The sequence below is a fragment of the Piliocolobus tephrosceles genome, chromosome 4, assembly GCF_002776525.5.
Source record: "Piliocolobus tephrosceles isolate RC106 chromosome 4, ASM277652v3, whole genome shotgun sequence".
Classification (NCBI taxonomy): domain Eukaryota; kingdom Metazoa; phylum Chordata; class Mammalia; order Primates; family Cercopithecidae; genus Piliocolobus; species Piliocolobus tephrosceles.
In genome coordinates, this window is record NC_045437.1 from 129,706,853 (window position 1) to 129,726,254 (window position 19,402).

The 19,402-nt window shown below is 44.2% G+C and overlaps 1 protein-coding gene across 1 annotated transcript; it reads left to right on the top strand.

Moving 5' to 3' along the window:
- The first annotated feature begins 12,177 nt into the window (after positions 1–12,177).
- LOC111547099 lies at positions 12,178–19,024 on the top strand. Its single transcript, XM_023218744.1, has 3 exons — positions 12,178–12,343; positions 14,764–14,883; positions 17,214–19,024. The coding sequence occupies exons 2-3, from the start codon at positions 14,807–14,809 to the stop codon at positions 17,461–17,463; spliced, it is 327 nt and encodes a 108-aa protein (XP_023074512.1). The 5' UTR covers positions 12,178–12,343; positions 14,764–14,806; the 3' UTR covers positions 17,464–19,024.
- Positions 19,025–19,402: the final 378 nt, after the last annotated feature.

The window sequence follows — 19,402 nt, forward strand, 5'->3', positions numbered from 1 at the left end:
AAAAGCAGAGGTAGGTGGGGCACAGTTACAAGACCTAGATCACCTGACTGTCTGCATTCTATTCTCTACATGCTGCTCCTTCTGCTGAGAAACCTATCCTCTCTTCCCACAGGTCTCTTCTTGCCCACTCTCCAGCTGGCAGTGCCTTTAACATCCTCAGGTACAAGCCCAGATACCACATGCTTCATTCACAAAGTTTTTCTCAGCTCCCAGGACTTGGAGAATTGCCCCCTTGAGTTTTCACGGCATCTTGCCTTTGCTTGTTACAGCACTAGTCTTGCTATGTTCAAATCGCCTGTTGTGTGTTTAGATTCATGTGACTGTGGATTCAAAATGGACATGGAGGGTGAATGAATAAATGAATGAGTGATGTTGCCTACTTTGCTTAAGGCCAACTGAGCATGAGTTTCCCCCATAACTCTGGTTTCGAAGAAAGCACAGTTCTGCCTTCAGCACAAATTTCCACTTATTCCCAATGAATATTCTTTCACTGGGCTTACTCTGGTTTCCTCCAGTCCATGAAATATGACTTATTTTGGCTATTGAAACAGAATAAAGAAAACACATGGTTTTTAGGAACTGCTTGGTAGATGTTAGGAGGGACGATCCCATGATAATCAGGCTTCTCTCAGCCTGTAAGTTCCAGTGAGCCTTTCCAAGCCAGCTCTGTATGGTATGTTCAGGAAACTGCTCCAGTCTCAAGGTTCTGTGGGTCCAAAGATGATGCTATTAATGATGCAAGAAGATGTGCAAACAATGTAGCTTCCCCCTTAAAACTCACTCAGAAAAGGCCTCACGCAGCCCAGTAAAACAAAAGTCAGGACCTGAAGAATCTGCAGAAGAATGGGGAAGAATGCAAGCATTAATGCCTCTGAGATCTTGAATTAAACCTCACGTCTGCCCCTTATCAGCTGTATTATCTCACATTAGGTTTTTTATATTCTATGAGCCTCACTCTCCTCCACTGTAAAATGAGGATAACATTCCAGCTTGTTAGGTTAAATGATGGGGATGTTGGGGACCTAATAGACTTCCAGCTGTTTGCTTTTCTCAATATCTTGCCTGGGATTTAACATAGTTTAATTTTAAAAGATGCATGATTATAATAACATACACACCAAAGAACATTCCATTTGAAGTGGAGACAAGAAGGCAGTTACTATGTGTGTGTATATATATATATGTGTGTGTGTGTGTGTGTGTGTATGTAGATATATATATATATATATATATCCCACTATAATAATATACATACCAAAGAACATCCCATTTGAAGTGGAGACAAAAAGGCAGTAGGTTACTACTTTTAAGGAGCAGATACCTCTTTTACAAAGGTTCTCTTTTTTTTTCTTTTTTTTGAGACGGAGTCTCGCTCTGTCTCCCAGGCTGGAGTGCAGTGGTGCGATCTTCGATCTCGGCTCACTGCAAGCTCCGCCCTGTGGGTTCACGCCATTCTTCTGCCTCAGCCTCCCATGTAGCTGGGACTACAGGCACCCACCACCATGCCCAGCTAATTTTTTTTTTTTTTTTAGTAGAGACGGGGTTTCACCTTGTTAGCCAGGATGGTCTCGATCTCCTGACCTCGTGATCCGCCCGTCTCGGCCTCCCAAAGTGCTAGGATTACAGGCGTGAGCCACCGTGCCTGGACCAAAGGTTCTTTTAAATCAGTGGTTTTCAACCTTGGAGATACACGGTTCTCACCTGAAAGGCTTGTTAAAATAAAGATTGATGGGCCCAGCCCCCAGAGTATCTGCTGAAATAAGTATGGAATAGAACAAGAAAGTTTGTATTTCTAACAAGCCCCTAGGTAGTAGGGATGCTTTCAGTCCTCAGACCACATATTTTGGGTATCTTGAGGACATTAAGACCAATACCCAGCACCTATAACATTTCCTGGTGCATAGCAAAGGCTTGGTGTGAATAAATATTATTTTGGCATCCACTAAGAAGTGCGCAAGAAAGCAATGGATGGACTGCACATTTCTGGAGAACAAGCCACAAACTGTCTTCAGTTGCAGTATATCCATGCTAAATCCTTCAGAGCCTCAGCATTGCCTGTTGGCTCATTACTCTCTAAAAGTACATTATTCTCTTTTGAATTAAAAGTTAATTTTTCGTATGTTTAACTTCAGTTCTGTGAATATTCTAATCTACTACATTTCTAAGAGTAGAAATTGAGTACCATTTCCAAAATTTTAGGTACAAAAAGGCATGGAATTAGAATGAGTCGGGGGCAGAAATGAAAACAGAGTCTGCTCAGATATGATTTTACTCAAAAAGTAGGTCCTCTGCCTCTCTTTCCACTGAAGACATGAAGAAGAGAACGGCTAGATCACAGATCTGAAAGAGGCATCAGGGATCTAAACAAAACACTCCCTCACCCTGAACCTGGCTAGGCATCAAAGCAGGGATGAGAAGGATCACAGGATGTGGACCAGGTAACTTCTAAGAATCCTTTTTCACCAGCACCAACAAAGGAAGAGATTGAGAATCAGATTTAACTCCAAATCCCAACCTTTTCTTTCTGACCAAGATATTCACCCCTACCATTTGGACACTTCTAAGAATAATTGAGGAAATCCTCCTTGTAAATGAAAGAGGATGGCCAGGTGTGGTGGCTCACAGCTGTAATCCCAACACTTTGGGAGACCAAGGTGGGAGGGCCACTGGAACCCAGGAGTTCAAGACCAGCCTTGGCAACAGAGTAAGGCCCTGTCTACAAAATATTTAAAAATTAGCTGCATGCGGTAGTGCATGCCTGTTGTTCCAGCTACTCAGGAAGCCAAGGCAGGAGGATCGCTTAAGCCCAGGAAGCTGAGGCTGCAGTGAGCCATAATCATGCCACTACTTCAGACAGGGCCACAGAAATCCTGTCTAAAAATTAAAACAACAACAACAACAACAACAACAAAAACTTGCAGAGTTCCTGTCTATCTCAAATATTCCAAGGACCCAATTTTTCCTTCTTAAGGAACCCTGACCTCTCACTTTTTACCAAGACATTATCAAGTTTAGAGGGGATCTTGTGTGCTGAAAATTGAGTTGGCCATATGGTACCTGATTCATTCACTGATTATTTTCACGAATTACTGGAAACCTATGTGACAAGGATTGTGCTGGGCCCTGGGATACCAGATCAAATTCGCTTGATCCCTATCTTCATGGACCTAACATTTAGTTGTAGAGACACTATGTTCTGACACACAGAGTTTTAACAAGACAATATCACATTCAGACTTTCCCAGAATATCCCCAAGCCCTGTATTGGTACATAGAAATGTTCTGAGATGGGTGTTAAAATGCAGCCCCCAGGCATCACCTTCACAGAGTTCATTATATCTGGGGTCATGCCATGAACCTAAATTTTTCACAAGTTCCAAAACTTTTCTAAGGTAGATGGTCTTCACATCACACTCTGGAAACACTGCTCTATTAAAAGGCATCATTCTTCACTAATGGATTTTTATGCAGTCCCCTATGTAGGCCAGATTGTATTTCCTCCCATTTTAATAAAGGAATTACTCCAAATTAAATCTCTGTGCTTCACTCTCTTCCTCTGGTATTACAAAGGCCTTCAGGGAGCTGTTTTAATTAAGTAATTCATGGAGAGAACACCTGTTCAGGTGTGCCTTGGCTTTACTTGGAAAACAACAATTAAAAACCAAAATCTTACTATTCCTGGAAGGAGAAGGGCATTTCTTGTTTGAAGACATACATCATATTTGCAAAAGAGGGGAGGGCAGTGCAAGCATATGTTAGGCTGCATGTAGATTCATGTACCATCTGATAATATTGACGCACTGAGGAAGGCAGATAGGTCTGATTTAATGCCGCCATTCTAGTCACTGCAGATGACTATGCAGAGCTTTTCCCTTTTTCAAACAAATTTTATTGTGCACATTTGTGGCTAACAACATGATTGATGAGATACACGTAGATCATAAAATGAAGCTTTTCAAATACAATAATCCTAAATTGGAAGTTCCAAGATGGCTGAATAGGAAGAGCTCCAGTCCACAGCTCCCAGCGTGAGTGATGCAGAAGATGGGTGATTTCTGCATTTCCAGCTGAGGTACCGGGTTCATCTCACTGTGGCTTGTCAGACAGTGGGTGCAGCCCATGGAGCATGAGCTGAAGCAGGGCAGGGCATCGCCTCACCTGGGAAGTGCAAGGGATCAGAGAATTCCCTTTCCTCGCCAAGGGAAGCCATGACAGATGGTACCTGGAAATTCGGGACAATCTTACCCTAATACTGCACTTTTCCAATGGTCTTAGCAAATGGCACACCAGGAGATTATATCCCGCACCTGGCTCGGTGGGTACCACATCCACAGAGCCTCACTCACTGCTAGCACGTCAGTCTGAGATTGAAATGCAAGGCAGCAGCAAGGTTGTGGGAGGGGCGTCCACCATTGCTGAGGCTTGAGTAGGTAAACAAAGCAGCCAGGAAGCTCGAACTGGGTGGAGCCCACCACAGTTCAAGAAGGCCTTCCTGCCTCTGTAGACTCCACCTCTGGGGGCAGGGCATAGCTGAAAAAAAAGCAGCAGAAACTTGTGCAGACTTAAACGTCCCTGTCTGACAGCTTTGAAGAGAACAGTGGTTCTCCCAGCACAGAGTTTGAGATCTAAAAATGGACAGGCTGCCTCCTCAAGTGGGTCCCTGAACCCCCGTGTAACCTAACTGGGTGACACCTCCCAGTAGGGGCCGACTGACACCTCATACATCCGGGTGCCCCTCTGAGATGAAGTTTTCAGAGGAAGGATCAGGCAGCAACATCTGCCATTCTGCAATATCTGCTGTTCTGTAGCCTCCGCTGGTGATACCCAGGCGAACAGGGTCTGGAGTGGACCTCCAGCAAACTCCAAAAGACCTGCAGCTGAGGGTCCTGAATGTTAGAAGGAAAACTAACAAACAGAAAGGACATCCACAACAAAACCCCATCTGTACATCACCATCACCAAAGATGAAAAGTAGATAAAACCACAAAGATGGGGAAAAACCAGAGCAGAAAAGCTGAAAATTCTAAAAGTCGGGGTGCCTCTTCTCCTCCAAATGAACACAGCTCCTCACCAGCAACAGAGCAAAGCTGAACAGAGAATGACTTTGACAAGTTGAGAAAAGAAGGCTTCAGATGATCGGTAATAACAAATTTCTCTGAGCTAAAGGAGGATGTTTGAACCCATCGGAAAGAAGCTAAAAACCTTTAAAAAGATTAGACAAATGGCTAACTAGAATAAACAGCACAGAGAAGACCTTAAATGACCTGATGGAGCTGAGAACCATGGCACGAGAACTACGTGACAAATGTACGAGCTTCAGTAGCCAATTTGGTCAAGTGCAAGAAAGGGTATCAGTGATTGAAGATCAAATGAATGAAATGAAGTGAGAAGAGAAGTTTAGAGAAAAAAGAAATAAACAAAGCCTCCAAGAATATGGGACTATATGAAAAGACCAAATCTATGAGTGAATGCTGTACCTGAAAGTGATGGGGAGAATGGAACCAAGTTGGAAAACACTCTTCAGGATATTATCCGGGAGAACTTCCCCAACCTAGCAAGGCAGGCCAACATTCAAATTCAGGAAATACAGAGAATGTCACAAAGATACTCCTTGAGAAGAGCAACTCCAAGACACATAATTGTCAGATTCCCCAAAGTTGAAATGAAGGAAAAAATGTTAAGGGCAGCCAGAGAGAAAGACTGGGTTACCCACAAAGGGAAGCCCATCAGACTAATAGCAGATATCTCGGCAGAAACTCTACAAGCCAGAAGAGAGTAGGGGACAACATTCAACATTCTTAAGAAAATAATTTTCAACCCAGAATTTGATATCCAGTCAAACTAAGCTTCATAAGTAAAGGAGAAATAAAATCCTTCACTGACAAGCAAATGCTGAGAGATTTTGTCCCCACCAGGCCTGCCCTACAAGAGCTCCTGAAGGAAGAACTAAACATGGAAAGGAACAACAAGTACCAGCCACTGCAAAAACATGACAAATTGTAAGGACCATCGATGCCAGGAAGAAACTGCATCAAATAACGAGCAAAATGACCAGCTAACATCATAATGACAGGATCAGATTCACACATAACCATATTAAACTTAAATGTAAATGGGCTAAATGCTCCAATTAAAAGACACAGACTTGCAAATTGGATAAAGAGTCAAGACCCATCAGTCTGCTGTATTCAGGAGACCTATCTCACATGCAGAGACACACATAGGCTCAAAATAAAGGAATGGAGGAAGATCTACCAAGCAAATGGAAAGCAAAAGAAAAGCAGAGGTTGCAATTCTAGTCTCTGATAAAACAGACTTTAAACCATCAAAGATCAAAAGAGACAAAGAAGGCCATTACATAATGGTAAAGGGATCAATTCAACAGGAAGAGCTAACTATCCTAAATATATATGCACCCAATACAGGAGCACCCAGATTCATAAAGTAAGTCCTTAGAGACCTAAAAAGAGACTTAGACTCCCACAAAATAATAATGGGAGACTTTAACACCCCACTGTCAACATTAGATAGATCCATGAGACAGAAAGTTAATGAGGATATCCAGAAATTGAACTCAGCTCTGCACCAAGAGAACCTAATAGACATCTACAGAACTCTCCACCCCAAATCAACAGAATATACATTCTTGTCAGTGCCACATTGCACTTATTCCAAAATTGACCACATAGTTGGAAGTAAAGCACTCCTCAGCAAATGTAAAAGAACAGAAATTAAAACAAACTGTCTCTCAGAACACAGTGCAATCAAACTGGAACTCAGGATTAAGTAACTTACTCAAAACCACTCAACTACATGGAAACTGAGCAACCCGCTCCTGAATGACTACTGGGTAGATAGCAAAATAGAGGCAGAAATAAAGATGTTATCTGAAACCAATGAGAACAAAGATACAACATACGAGAATCTCTGGACACATTTAAACCAGTATGTAGAGGGAAATTTATAGCACTAAATGCCCACAAGAGAAAGCAGGAAAGATCTAAAATTGACACCCTAACATCACAATTAAAAGAACTAGAGAAGCAAGAGTAAACACATTGAAAAGCTAGCAGAAGGCAAGAAATAACTAAGATCAGAGCAGAACTGAAGGAGATAGAGACACAAAAAAAGCCTTCAAAAAATCAATGAATCCAGGAGTTGGTTTTCTGAAAAGGTCAACAAAATTGAGAGACCACTAGCAAGACTAACACAGAAGAAAAGAGAGAAGAATCAAATAGACGCAATAAAAAATGATAAAGGGGATATCAGCACAGATCCCACAGGAATACAAACTACCATCAGAGAATACTATAAACACCTCTATGCAAATAAACTAGAAAATCTAGAAGAAATGGATAAATTCCTGGGAACATACACCCTCCGAAAACTAAACCAGGAAGAAGTTGAATCCCTGAATAGACCAATAACAGGTTCTGAAATTGAGGCAATAATTAATAGCCTACCAACCAAAAAAAGTCCAGGACCAGACAGATTCACAGCTGAATTCTATAAGAGGTACAAAGAAGAGCTGGTACCATTCCTTCTGAAAGTATTCTCATCAATAGAAAAAGAGGGAATCCTCCCTAATTCATTTTATGATGCCAACATCATCCTGGTACCAAATCCTGACAGAGACACAACAAAAAAAGAGAATTTTAGATCAATATCCCTGATGAACATTGATGCAAAAATCCTCAATAAAATACTGGCAAACCAAATCCAGCAGCACATCAAAAAGCTTATCCACCACAATCAAGTTGGCTTCATCCCTGTGATCCAAGGCTGGTTCAACATATGCAAATCAGTAAAAGTAATTCATCACATAAACAGAACCAAAGACAAAAACCACATGATTATCTCAATAGAGGCAGAAAATGCCTTTGACAAAATTCAACATCCCTTCATGCTAAAAACTCTCAATAAACTAGGTATTGATGGGACATATCTCAAAATAATAAGAGCTATTTATGACAAACCCACAGCCAATATCATACTGAATGGGCAAAACCTGGAAGCATTCCCTTTGAAAACTGGCACAAGACAGTGATACCCTCTCTCACCACTCCTATTCAACACAGTGTTGAAAGTTCTGGCCAGGGCAATCAGGCAAGAGAAAGAAATAAATGGTATTAAATTAGGAAAAGAGGAAGTCAAATTGTCTGTGTTTGCAGATGACATGATTGTATATTTAGAAAACCCCATAGTCTCAGCCCAAAATCTCCTTAAGCTGATAAGCAACTTCAGCAAAGTCTCAGGATACAAAATCAATGTGCAAAAATCACAAGCATTCCTATACAAAAATAACAGACAAACAGAGAGCCAAATCATGAGTGAACTCCCATTCACAATTGCTTCAAAGAGAATAAAATACCTAGGAATCCAACTTAGAAGGTACGTGAAAGACTTCTTTAAGGAGAAGTACAAACCACTGCTCAACGAAATAAAAGAGGACACAAACAAATGGAAGAACATTCCATGCTCATGGATAGGAAGAATCAATATTGTGAAAATGGCCATACTGCCCAAGGTAATTTATAGATTCAATGCCATCCCCATCAAGTTACCAATGACTTTCTTCGCAGAATTGGAAAAAATTACTTTAAAGTTCATATGGAACCAAAAAAGAGCCTGCGTTGCCAAGACAATCCTAAGCAAAAAGAACAAAGCTGGAGGCATCAGTTAGAATGGCAATCATTAAAAAGTCAGGAAACAACAGGTGCTGAGAGGATGTGGAGAAATAGGAACACTTTTACACTATTGGTGGGACTGTAAACTTGTTCAACCATTGTGGAAAACAGTGTGGCGATTCCTCAAGGATCTAGAACTAGAAATACCATTTGACCCAGCCATCCCATTACTGGGTATATACCCAAAGGATTATAAATCATGTTGCTATAAAGACACATGCACACATATGTTTATTGCAGCACTATTCACAATAGCAAAGACTTGGAACCAACCCAAATGTCCATCAATGATACTAGGTTAAGAAAATGTGGCAGTTATATGCCATGGAATACTATGCAGCCACAAAAAAGGATGACTTCATGTCCTTTGTAGGGACATGGATGAAGCTGGTAACCATCATTCTGAGTGAGTTATCACAAGGACAGAAAACCAAACACTGCATGCTCTCACTCATAGGTGGGAATTGAACAACGAGAACACTTGGACACAGGGTGGGGAACATCACACACTGGGGCCTGTCACAGGGTGGAGAGGGATAGCATTAGGAGATATACCTAATGTAAATGACAAGTTAATGGGTGCAGCACACCAACATGGCACCTGTATACATATGTAACAAACCTGCACATTGTGCACATATACCCTAGAACTTAATGTATAATAAGAAAGAAAGAAAGAAAGAAAGAAAGAAAGAAAGAAAGAAAGAAAGAAAGAAAGAAAGAGAGAGAGAGAGAAAGAGAAAGAGAGAGAGAGAGAGAAAGAAAGAGAGAGAGAAAGAAAGAAAGAAGAAAATGTGGCACATATACACCATGGAATACTATGCAGCCATAAAAAAGGATGAGTTCATGTCCTTTGTAGGGACATGGATGAAGCTGGAAACCATCATTCTGAGCAAACTATCACAAGGACAGAAAACTAGACACGGCATGTTCTCACTCATAGGTGGGAATTGAACAATGAGAACACTTGGACACAGGATGGGAAACATCACACACCAGGGCCTGTCATGCAGTGGGGGTAGGGGTGAGAGATAGCATTAGGAGATATACCTAATGTAAATGACAAGTTAATGGGTGCAGCACACCAACATGGCACATGTATACATATGTAACAAACCTGCACATTGTGCACTTGTACCCTAGAACTTAAAGTGTAATAATAATAATAATAATAATAATAATCCTAAATTACACTCCTAGAACAATGCCAAGACAGAGAGACGTCATCATACACCCAGTCTACCTGAGGCCCCTGAGAGACTTTGAGCACCTAACCCACTACTGCTGAAGGCAAGGCCATGTCAATGAAGGCTGTCCTTTCCTCCACCTTCCCTACTGGCACAGCCAAATGCTGTGTTAATGGCCTTTGCAAGTTCTAAGTCTTTTGCCCTCTCCCCATAACATGAGAAAAGGAGATTACAGATACAATTTACATTGTCAGACTGACTTGACAAGACATTAGCACAGCCTATAACCAGAGAAAAAAGTCCTTCAAACCCTTAATAAAAATTAGCTGGAAACTATGTCCCATTTCAAATCAATACAAGTGCTTCTGTCTCTAAGCCAGAGGGAAAAATAAAAATATCAGAAAGAGATAACGTAATTGGGCTTCTGTTAAATCAAAATGTTCTATGTTGCTAAGCTATACTATGAAAGCTTAAAAATAGATGGTGGGCATGGACATAAAGATGGGAACAACAGACACTGGGACTACTAGAAGGGGGAGAGAGGAAGGGAGGTAAGGGGTAAAAAACCTATTGGGTACTAGGCTCAGTCTCATAGTGACAAGATCATTCATACCCCAAACCTCAGCATCATGCAGGATACCCATGTAACAAATTAGCACGCGTACACCTGAATCCATAAAGTTGAAATTATCAAAAAATATTGTTGATAGGTGCACAATCTAAAAAGAGATCTTGAGCAGCATTCACGATGACTTTGGTCTATAATATTTTATTAATATATCTGTATACAAGCGTCCACAATTGAGTCATCCATCAAGTAAAAAATTATCCACTCTTTTGTGCCATGATGACTTTTCTTATCATTCACTCACAAATATTTATGGACCATAACATGCAGAACACAGAGTGCGACACTGTAGAAGGTCACAAAGTTAAATTACAGGAGAGCACCCTCTCCATATGGAGACGATGTGCATGTGAATCATGTCATCTCACCACATTGCGGAACCCACTATCTGTATCCTCACTGGCAGCTTCTACAGTGAGGAGACAATTGGGGCAGAGATAATAAGAGTAGGATTCTTGTAGAAAGCAGAAGAAAATCTTGCAATGAGTCGTAAGGGACAAAGTAGCCATAATTTGTTGAAGACAAATCAGGAGTGCATTCCAGGCACCAAATCCAAAGGACTAGATTTTGAATCAGGTAAGTCTTTCCCTGTTGAAACCATGGGGAATTTTTTTTTAAGTTCTTTTTTTAATTAGGAAACAAACGCAAAGTAAAAATAAGACAATATTGTCCACTGATCAAATTTGCAATATAAAATAATTATAATCAGAGCTGGCAAATCATGCTCTGAGGTTGTGTGTGATTGGCTATAACTCTTTTTTAGTGAGAACTGGCAATATATATCTATGGCCTAAAATCTGTCATACCCTCTAAAATAAAAATGCCCCTTCTTAAAACTTGCATGGATGTTGCTAAATATAAGGAACCTCATTGTGAAATTTTTATAAAATGGAAAAATTACAAAAACCCAGATGTCCAATAGTAGGGAATTAGTTACATTGTGGTGCATCCATATGGTGACTAAATTATCATACAGAGAATGTTTAATAAGGTAAAAAATACTCATAACAACTGATGAAGGTGATCCAAATTTGCTTTTTAAAATATTTGCATGAAAAACATTTAAAGATGTATTCACCAAAATTTAAATCAACGATGGTTCTTTGAGTTGTAAAATTAAAGGTAATTTGTATTTTTTTCTTTTTATTCATTAGTCATTTTGAAATTTTTTAATAATAAACAGGTATTACTTCAGAGACCAGAAAAACATGAAAAGTAATCAGTTAACCACTAAAGAGAGACATCAGATGAGTAAAAGTCAGTGGTTTCCCACTGCTTACAGTATCAAGCTCAGGTTTGCTCACCTGGGTTGGCCCCCACCTGCCACCCCAATCCCCTCTCTCATTATGCTTCTACCAGCTTTCTCAGCTCTAGCCATGCAGGGCTCCAGGTATTTTGCCATTTTCCTGCTACCACAGAGCCTTAATATAGTAAATTATATTATTTTTTCAATTGTTCATTCCCACCTGTAAGGGAAATGGCTGCACTTCAGTCACGAGTAGGCCAAGGTAGCCTTTTGGTGTAGCATGACCCAGCAGGTTTGGAGCGCAAGCACACAACCCCTCCACACATTATGTAACCATTCCACGTGAGGTGCATTAGGTAATCACCCATGTAAGCTTGCGCTTGGCTTGGAGCCACTATTGTCAGTACAAAGTATAGTTACCCTGCTAATGCTGTACATATGGCTTGCGTCCAGGCTTTCCTGTTCCCAGGGAGAGAATAAAGCCATTCAAACCGTCCACAATTCCTCAAGTGTTTTTCCATCTACCCACCACTCACCTGACTCCCCTTGGACCTCAGTTAGAATCTGACATTTGGCATCATGAACAGATCCTGACGTGAGTGAGCCTTTGGTCCCCACGGATTCCAGGTTGGCCATGTGGCCACATCATGGGTTGTGGTACCCAGCAGCAGCTATGCTGCTCAGATGGGCTCTGGTGGAAACCTGGGCAGCAGTAGATGGGTCCTCCATTAGCATGGAGAAGGCGCTGATGCAGCTGGAAGCCCAGAGCACCAAGAAGCAAGCTTTTGCTGGCAGAGTTGGATAGCATTTTTGACTGTGCTATGAGAAGTACACACCAAGTCCCTGAGGGATGAAGCACAGGTAAGGGCCCTCCAGGCATAGGTCAGGCACCTGGAGGCCCAGCTACACAACTCAGAAAAAGAATTAGAAGCTGCCATGAATGAGAAACTCCAGGAGCAGGCGGGATGCTTGGAGGCTCACTACAGAGTTTGGAAAAGGAATTAGGGGCTGCTGTGAATGCAGGCCTGGGTGCATCATCTTGACTGGAGACCCCTCACTTGGTATGATACAAAGGAGGAAGAACCCCCATTGCAGGCTCACCCAGTGGTCCCTCAGACGGTAGATCATAAACAGCCATTGGGGCCACAAAGGCACACTCAGGGACCCCCCCCCACCACTGTAATACGAAATACTTTATATACTGCCTATACCCCAACTGATTTGCAGGAATTAGGCAAGCAGTGCCGCCAGTGTCCAGAGGAACCTCTGTCCACCTGGATGCTTCATTTGCAGAATGAGGAAGCAGATAATATCTCCTCTTCTGCCTCTGAGGTGGAAAATCTGGCCTCTATCATGACTCACCCCTCCCTCCATCAGCAGTTGCAGGTGAATAGGCAGTTGGCGCAAGGGCAAGGTGACCACACCCTGACTGAGTGGCTATGGGCAGCCATACAGACTGTGTGGATCAATGCCGATGAAATACTCAAAACCATGAGTAAATGGTAGTCATATGCCGATTTGGTGCAAGTCATCTGGGAGATGGGTATGCGGCAGGCTATGTTTGACCTGAATACCCGGGGACCGGATGATGAATGTTTCACCTCCCAAATGAGGGATCTTGTGTTGGGTTCTGTGCCCCCAAATGCCTTTGGCTCCCTAGCTGCTGTCCTCACCCCAGATGTAGGGCACTGCATACATGAAGTGACCATTGCTATGGTGGCTCTCAGGGAAGCAGAAGGCTGCCAGTTGGACCAAGGGGTCTGTGCCATACAATAGGGGAAGATGCCCTACCTTCAGGGGGCATCCCATGGGAGAAAAGGGGGCTCCAATGAGTGACACACTCACAGATGTGGGTAGATTTGATTTTGGCCAGGGTTGACCAAGAGAAAATCGATAAGCAGCCCAGTGAAGTTCTCTTAACTTTCTGGAGACAGTTATCTCGAAGCAGCAATTCCAGAAAATACTCAAGGGGCAGAAGGATATTGCTATGCGACCAAGTCCCACCCAGGCGTTTCAACTCAAAGACTACTTGCTGCAGCCAGGCAGAAATCTAGAACCTTTTCTGTTTAATTAGGGAACTGGCAGGGGCACCCAGCTTGGGGGGAATTCAGATGACTGGAGGCCACATATGGAATTAGGGATCCACTGGTCCCCCACCAATGTGCAGTGGGTACTGGCACTGCTGGATACTGGCACAGATTGCAGCCTTGTTTGTGGGAACCTGGATAAGGTTCCTGGCAAACCTGCTAGCACTGACAGCTCTGGAGGCCAGTCAGTGAAAGTGAAACCTGTATCTCTGTACCTCGACATTGGCCACTTGGCTCCCCATTTATATACTATGTATGTCTCTCCCATACCAGAATACATTCTAGGGGTGGACATTTTACATGGCCTGGTGTTACAAACTACGGCCAGGGAAGTCAGACACCAGGTGCATGTGGTAAAGCTCGTGCTGCACAGACATACGCATCACTAGCCTCGGGTCCTGCCACAACCCCGACGAGTTACTTCCACTCATCAGTACCATTTGTTGGGTGAGCATACAGAGATAACTGAGACAACTAAAAAGCTGGAGGTGCAGGTAGTGCGTGGCACCCACTACCCCTACAATTCTCCAGTGTAGCCAGTTAGAAAGCCTGATGGAACTTGGCGGATGACAGTGGGCTATCGGGAACTGAATAAAGTAACACCCTCTTTGCATGCCACTGTACCATCAATCATGGATTCGATGGACCATTTGACAACCGAATTGGGACAGCACCACTATGTAGTGGACTTGGCCAATGCATTTTTCTCCATAGACATCACTCCAGAGAGCCAGGAACAGTTCACCTTTACGTGGGATAGGTGACAATGGACTTTTACAGTGTTGCTGCAGGGCTATGAGCATAGCCCTATCAAATGTCATGGGTCATGGTCTAGTTGCCACAGATTTAGCCACCTGGCAATGTCCAGAAAGGGTCAACCTATTCCATTATATTGATTATATTATGTTAACTTCTGATTCTCTTGCAGATTTAGAAGCAGTGGTGCCCCTCTTGTGGCAACATTTGGCTGCATGTGGTTGGGCCATCGGCAAATCCAAGGTCCAAGAGCCTGGATTATCTGCGAGACTCCTGGGAGTTATCTGGTCAGGTAAGACAAAGGCCATCCCAGAGGCTATCATTGATCAGATTCAGGCATATCCCCGGCCCACCATGGTGAAGTAGCTGCAAACTTTTGTGGGACTCCTGGGATATTGGCAGGCATTTGTGCCCCATTTAGCTCAAATAATAAAACCGTTGCACTGGTTAACAAAGAAGGGAGCTACCAGGGACTGGGATGATGTGGCTGAGACTGCCTTCCTGGCAGCCAGGTGGGCTATTCAGCAGGCACAAGCCCTACAGGTAGTTGACCGGGGTGCCCATTTGAGCTGGATGTGCACGTGACCACAGATGGTTCCGGTTGGGACCTGTGGGACTGCATGGAGTTCTTGAGAATTCCAGTAGGCTTTCGGTACCAACTATGGAAGGGAGTTGAGCTCCAGTATTCCATGATAGAGAAATAGCTAACAGCTGTATATATTGGCCCTTCAGGCTTGTTAAATTATGACAGGACGGGCTGCAGTCATCGTGTGGACAACTTACCCGGTAGTGAAATAGGTGCATTCATGGGTAATGGCCCCCCAGACTGGGACAGCACAGACATCCACTTTGGCAAAGTGGGGCATCTACTCGAAGCAGCAGAGTACACTGAGTACACATGTCTTAGCGGCAGAGTTGCAAGGGGTCTTGGGGCCTGTAGTCTTACTGCAAGATAAGGCCATGGGGCCTGAAGCACCCCTAGACCCTGAGCCTTCACTGTTTAAGGAAGGGCATTCCCCTATTCCCGATGGGGCATGGTACACAGATGGATCTAGCCAAGGTGCTGTTGCTGCCTGGACCGCTGTTGCAGTCCAACCTAGTACTGACACCATGTGGTTTGAAACCAGCTATGGACAAAGTAGCCAATGAGCTGAACTCAGAACAGTGTGGATGGTGATCACCAAGAAGTTGACGTCTGTGGTAATCTGTACTTATAGCTGGGCAGTCTATTGAGGCTTAACCTTGTTGTTAACTATCTGGAAAATAGAGAAGTAGCTAGTCGGCTACTGACCCATTTGGGGCCAAGCCATATGGCAAGACCTCTGGGAAAGGGATCACAAGAAAAAAATAACTATTTATCATGCGTCAGGCCATATGCCTTTGACCACCTCTGGCAATGAGGCAGATGCCTTGGCCAAGATCCAATGGTCAGAGTAGGCACCTACATGAGATGTGGCCTTGTGGCTACACTGGAAACTGGGACACATCGGGGGTATGCTGATGCAACAGGTCAATAAGCATTGGGGTCTGTCCCTGCCCACACAAGACATTTGGGAGGCTTGTCAGAAATGCCCAGCGTGTGCTCAGGAGTACCCTAAACAGAGGCAGCTGTCCAGTGTTACACAGGTAATGATAGGGCAAGTGCCTTGACTTGCAAGAGTATACACATACACTAACAGCTGTGGGCATGGCCACAGGCCTGTAGTTCGCCTACCCTTGCAGGGTGACTGACCAACAGAACACCATCTGGGCCCTGCAACACTCATGTGTCCTGTATGGTTGCCCTCTGGCCATTGAGAGTGATAGGGGAACAAATTTCACTGGACCACAGGTACAACAATGGGCACAACCAATGGACATAAAGTGGGGATTCCATGTGCTGTACAACCTGCTAGCTGCGGGTATGATTGAGAGATACAATGGGCTCTTGAAAAATAGGTTATGCTTGCATGTCACACCCCCATCTTTGTGGGACCGGAGTTCAAGGTTGGACCTGGTGCTCCAAACCTTGAATGAACAGCCTTGGAAATGTGGCTGGTCTGGCCCTGGTGAAGGCTTTGTTACACTGGGCTGCCCACCTGAGCCCCCCGCCCCCTCTCCCCACTGCCACCTTCAGTCGCAGATACAAACCAAGAATTACCTCCTCGAACCAGGTATGGAGATGAATGGAAACCTGTTGTTGCCTGCCCTAATGGCCCCTGAAGGCAGGGGAACACAAAACCTGGCTTTGGCCATGGACCCTCCAAGACCCCACTGCCAGTGGTTGGCCATCATAGCTCTCTGGGGGAAAGGCCTACACTATGACTTGCATGTCACTCCTTGGGTGTTCAATACATGGCTCTGTGTTTGATTGTTTATAGAAAAATGACCAGGGAAGGAACCCTTCTCCGGGGAACATATGTTCTCTCTGTGTGGCCTATTATGAGCTTCCCTGTGACTTTGGCCCAGATACAAGACTCAAAGGAACCATGGGGTGCTGATAAAGTGTGGCACTATCTTCCAGGGCAAAAGCCATTGGCATCTGTATTGTTATCCAGAGATAAAAGGTTAGACTGTATTTTGCTTGAAGGACGTAATTTAACTCTGTTAGTACCTGTGCCTGCTCTGTCATTTCGACCATAGGTTAACATGCTCCAGCTGCATTGTGGACTGGGCCCACACCTTTCCTGAGGTGACCAATGTTTCCAACTGTTGGATCTGCACCACCCTTCCAGGAGCAGTTGCAGATGGCTTGCCTTGGCACAAACATTCAGCATCTGCAGAGAAATGGACATGGCTGGAGACTTTGATTCCCATGGCCGACACCTGGAATGCACCATGGCAAGCTGCAGACAAAGGATGCTGCAAGAACCACGGCATGCCCGCCCCCTGACTGGCCCATAGCATTTATGATGGGAGGGGCTGGCTAGTAGGGAAACAGGTAGTACCCCCGGCCCGGTGCATAGAGCGACACTGGGGTAACACCACTGTGGGGTGGGTACCCAGCACAGCCTGTGTAAACATAACACATGTCACCACACTGAAGGTATGGTGGAACATGCGACCCCACCAAGGTCAGGCCCTGATGGATTTTATGGCCCCTGGGAGTTTATGGGTCATTGGGGACATAGGGTGTCCTTACTTACCAACAGACTGGCCTGGACATTGTACCTGAGGTTGGCCTTGCGTACCTGGCACTGTTCTCCCTGCTTTGCCCAGATGCCTGCATAACTAGGAAGCACCATGCTCTCAGTTTTTGTGAGTGCAAGGAAGCCCCTGGTGGTTCTACACCTTGGAAGTGACTATCGCTGGAGTGGGTGTCAGAAGCAGAAGTTACTGCTTTTGCAGAGCACACCGCTCGGGTTCTGAATCACACCCGAGGGACCCTCCTCCTGTTAATGGATGCGGTTGATCAGATCAGAAAGATGGTGTTACAAAACTGAATGGCCTTAGACATAGTCACTGCTGCCCAAGGAGGCACCTGTGCCCTTTTAGGAACACAATATTGTTCCTTTATCCCTGACAGTCAGCAGAACACAACAGTAGCCCTTCAAGGGACATTAAGTTTCTAGGGAGCCTTACTGATGACCCCCTGCGGAGATGGAGGGGCATCCCTAGGCTCTGGCCTGTGCTGGGCCCTAATATAAATAGCATAACTGGGATCCTAGTAGCTGTTGCTCTCTGTATTGTTGTTGTGGGTTATAGATTCAAGGCTCTGCCCTATAGGCACACGTCTCTGCCTGGAGGACACTCTTGGCCTGGGGAGTCTAGGGTAAGGGAGATGGCTGCACTTTAGTCAGGAATAGGCTGAGGCAGCCTTCCAAAGCAGCAAAACTCAGTGGGTTTGGAGCACAGGCACACGACCCTGCACATTATGTAACCACACCACGTGAGGTGCATTAGGTGATCATACATATGAGCTTGTGCTTTGTTCGGAACCACTATTGTCTATAAAAGGTATAATTACCTTGCTAAAGCTGTACATATGGCTCACCCCCAGGCTCTCACATGCCCACACTCACTCGCACTTAGAGAGTAAAGCCATGTCAAAACTATCTACAATTCCTTGAGTGTTTCTCCAGCTACCCGCCACTCACCCCACCAACTCCCCTCAGACCCCGTTTAGAACTTGACGCCACCCCTTTCCCTGTAAAAGGAGTGCATTCCTGCCCACTGCCATGTAGCTTTCCATGTCCCCAGTGGGAGACCCATGCATCCCTGTCCCATTGGCTTTCAGCTTTGACTGAAGGAACAAAAGCAGACATGACAGAGGCCACATCCAAGTAGAAGCTTTAAGAGGCAAGACAAGTGTCCACAGTACTCCTGGTCTTCCTTTCTGCTATGAGAATAGCATAGCCCATTTAGGAAGCTGTTCCTTCAGCTTGAGTTCCTGAATGGGAAACTGCTGCTTCAATCAATGCATAGCCTCCCTTTAACAAACCTTGTAGTAGAAATTTCTGAGATTTGGAGATCATTCGTTACAACAACAATACTGACCACTACACAGGGTGCATGGTGTTTCTCTGCCTGGAACAATCTGATGCCAACCTCACTGCTTTGCATTGTTAACTCCATCCGAGTTCTAATCTGACTCTTTGACCTGGACAAACCTCTTCACATGCTTTCACAGCCCTGGGTATCTTTCCTCCTTAGCATTTATCCCAACTGCCATTTCACCACTTGTATGTGATTATTCAGTCAGTATCTGCTGTGGTGTAAACGCCTAGAGTCAGCACTTTGCCCAAAACCACACAGCTGAAAGCTAGTGGAGCCAAGGACTTGAATTCCAGCAGTCTGGTACCAAATTCTGTATTGGTAACAACTGGACTAGG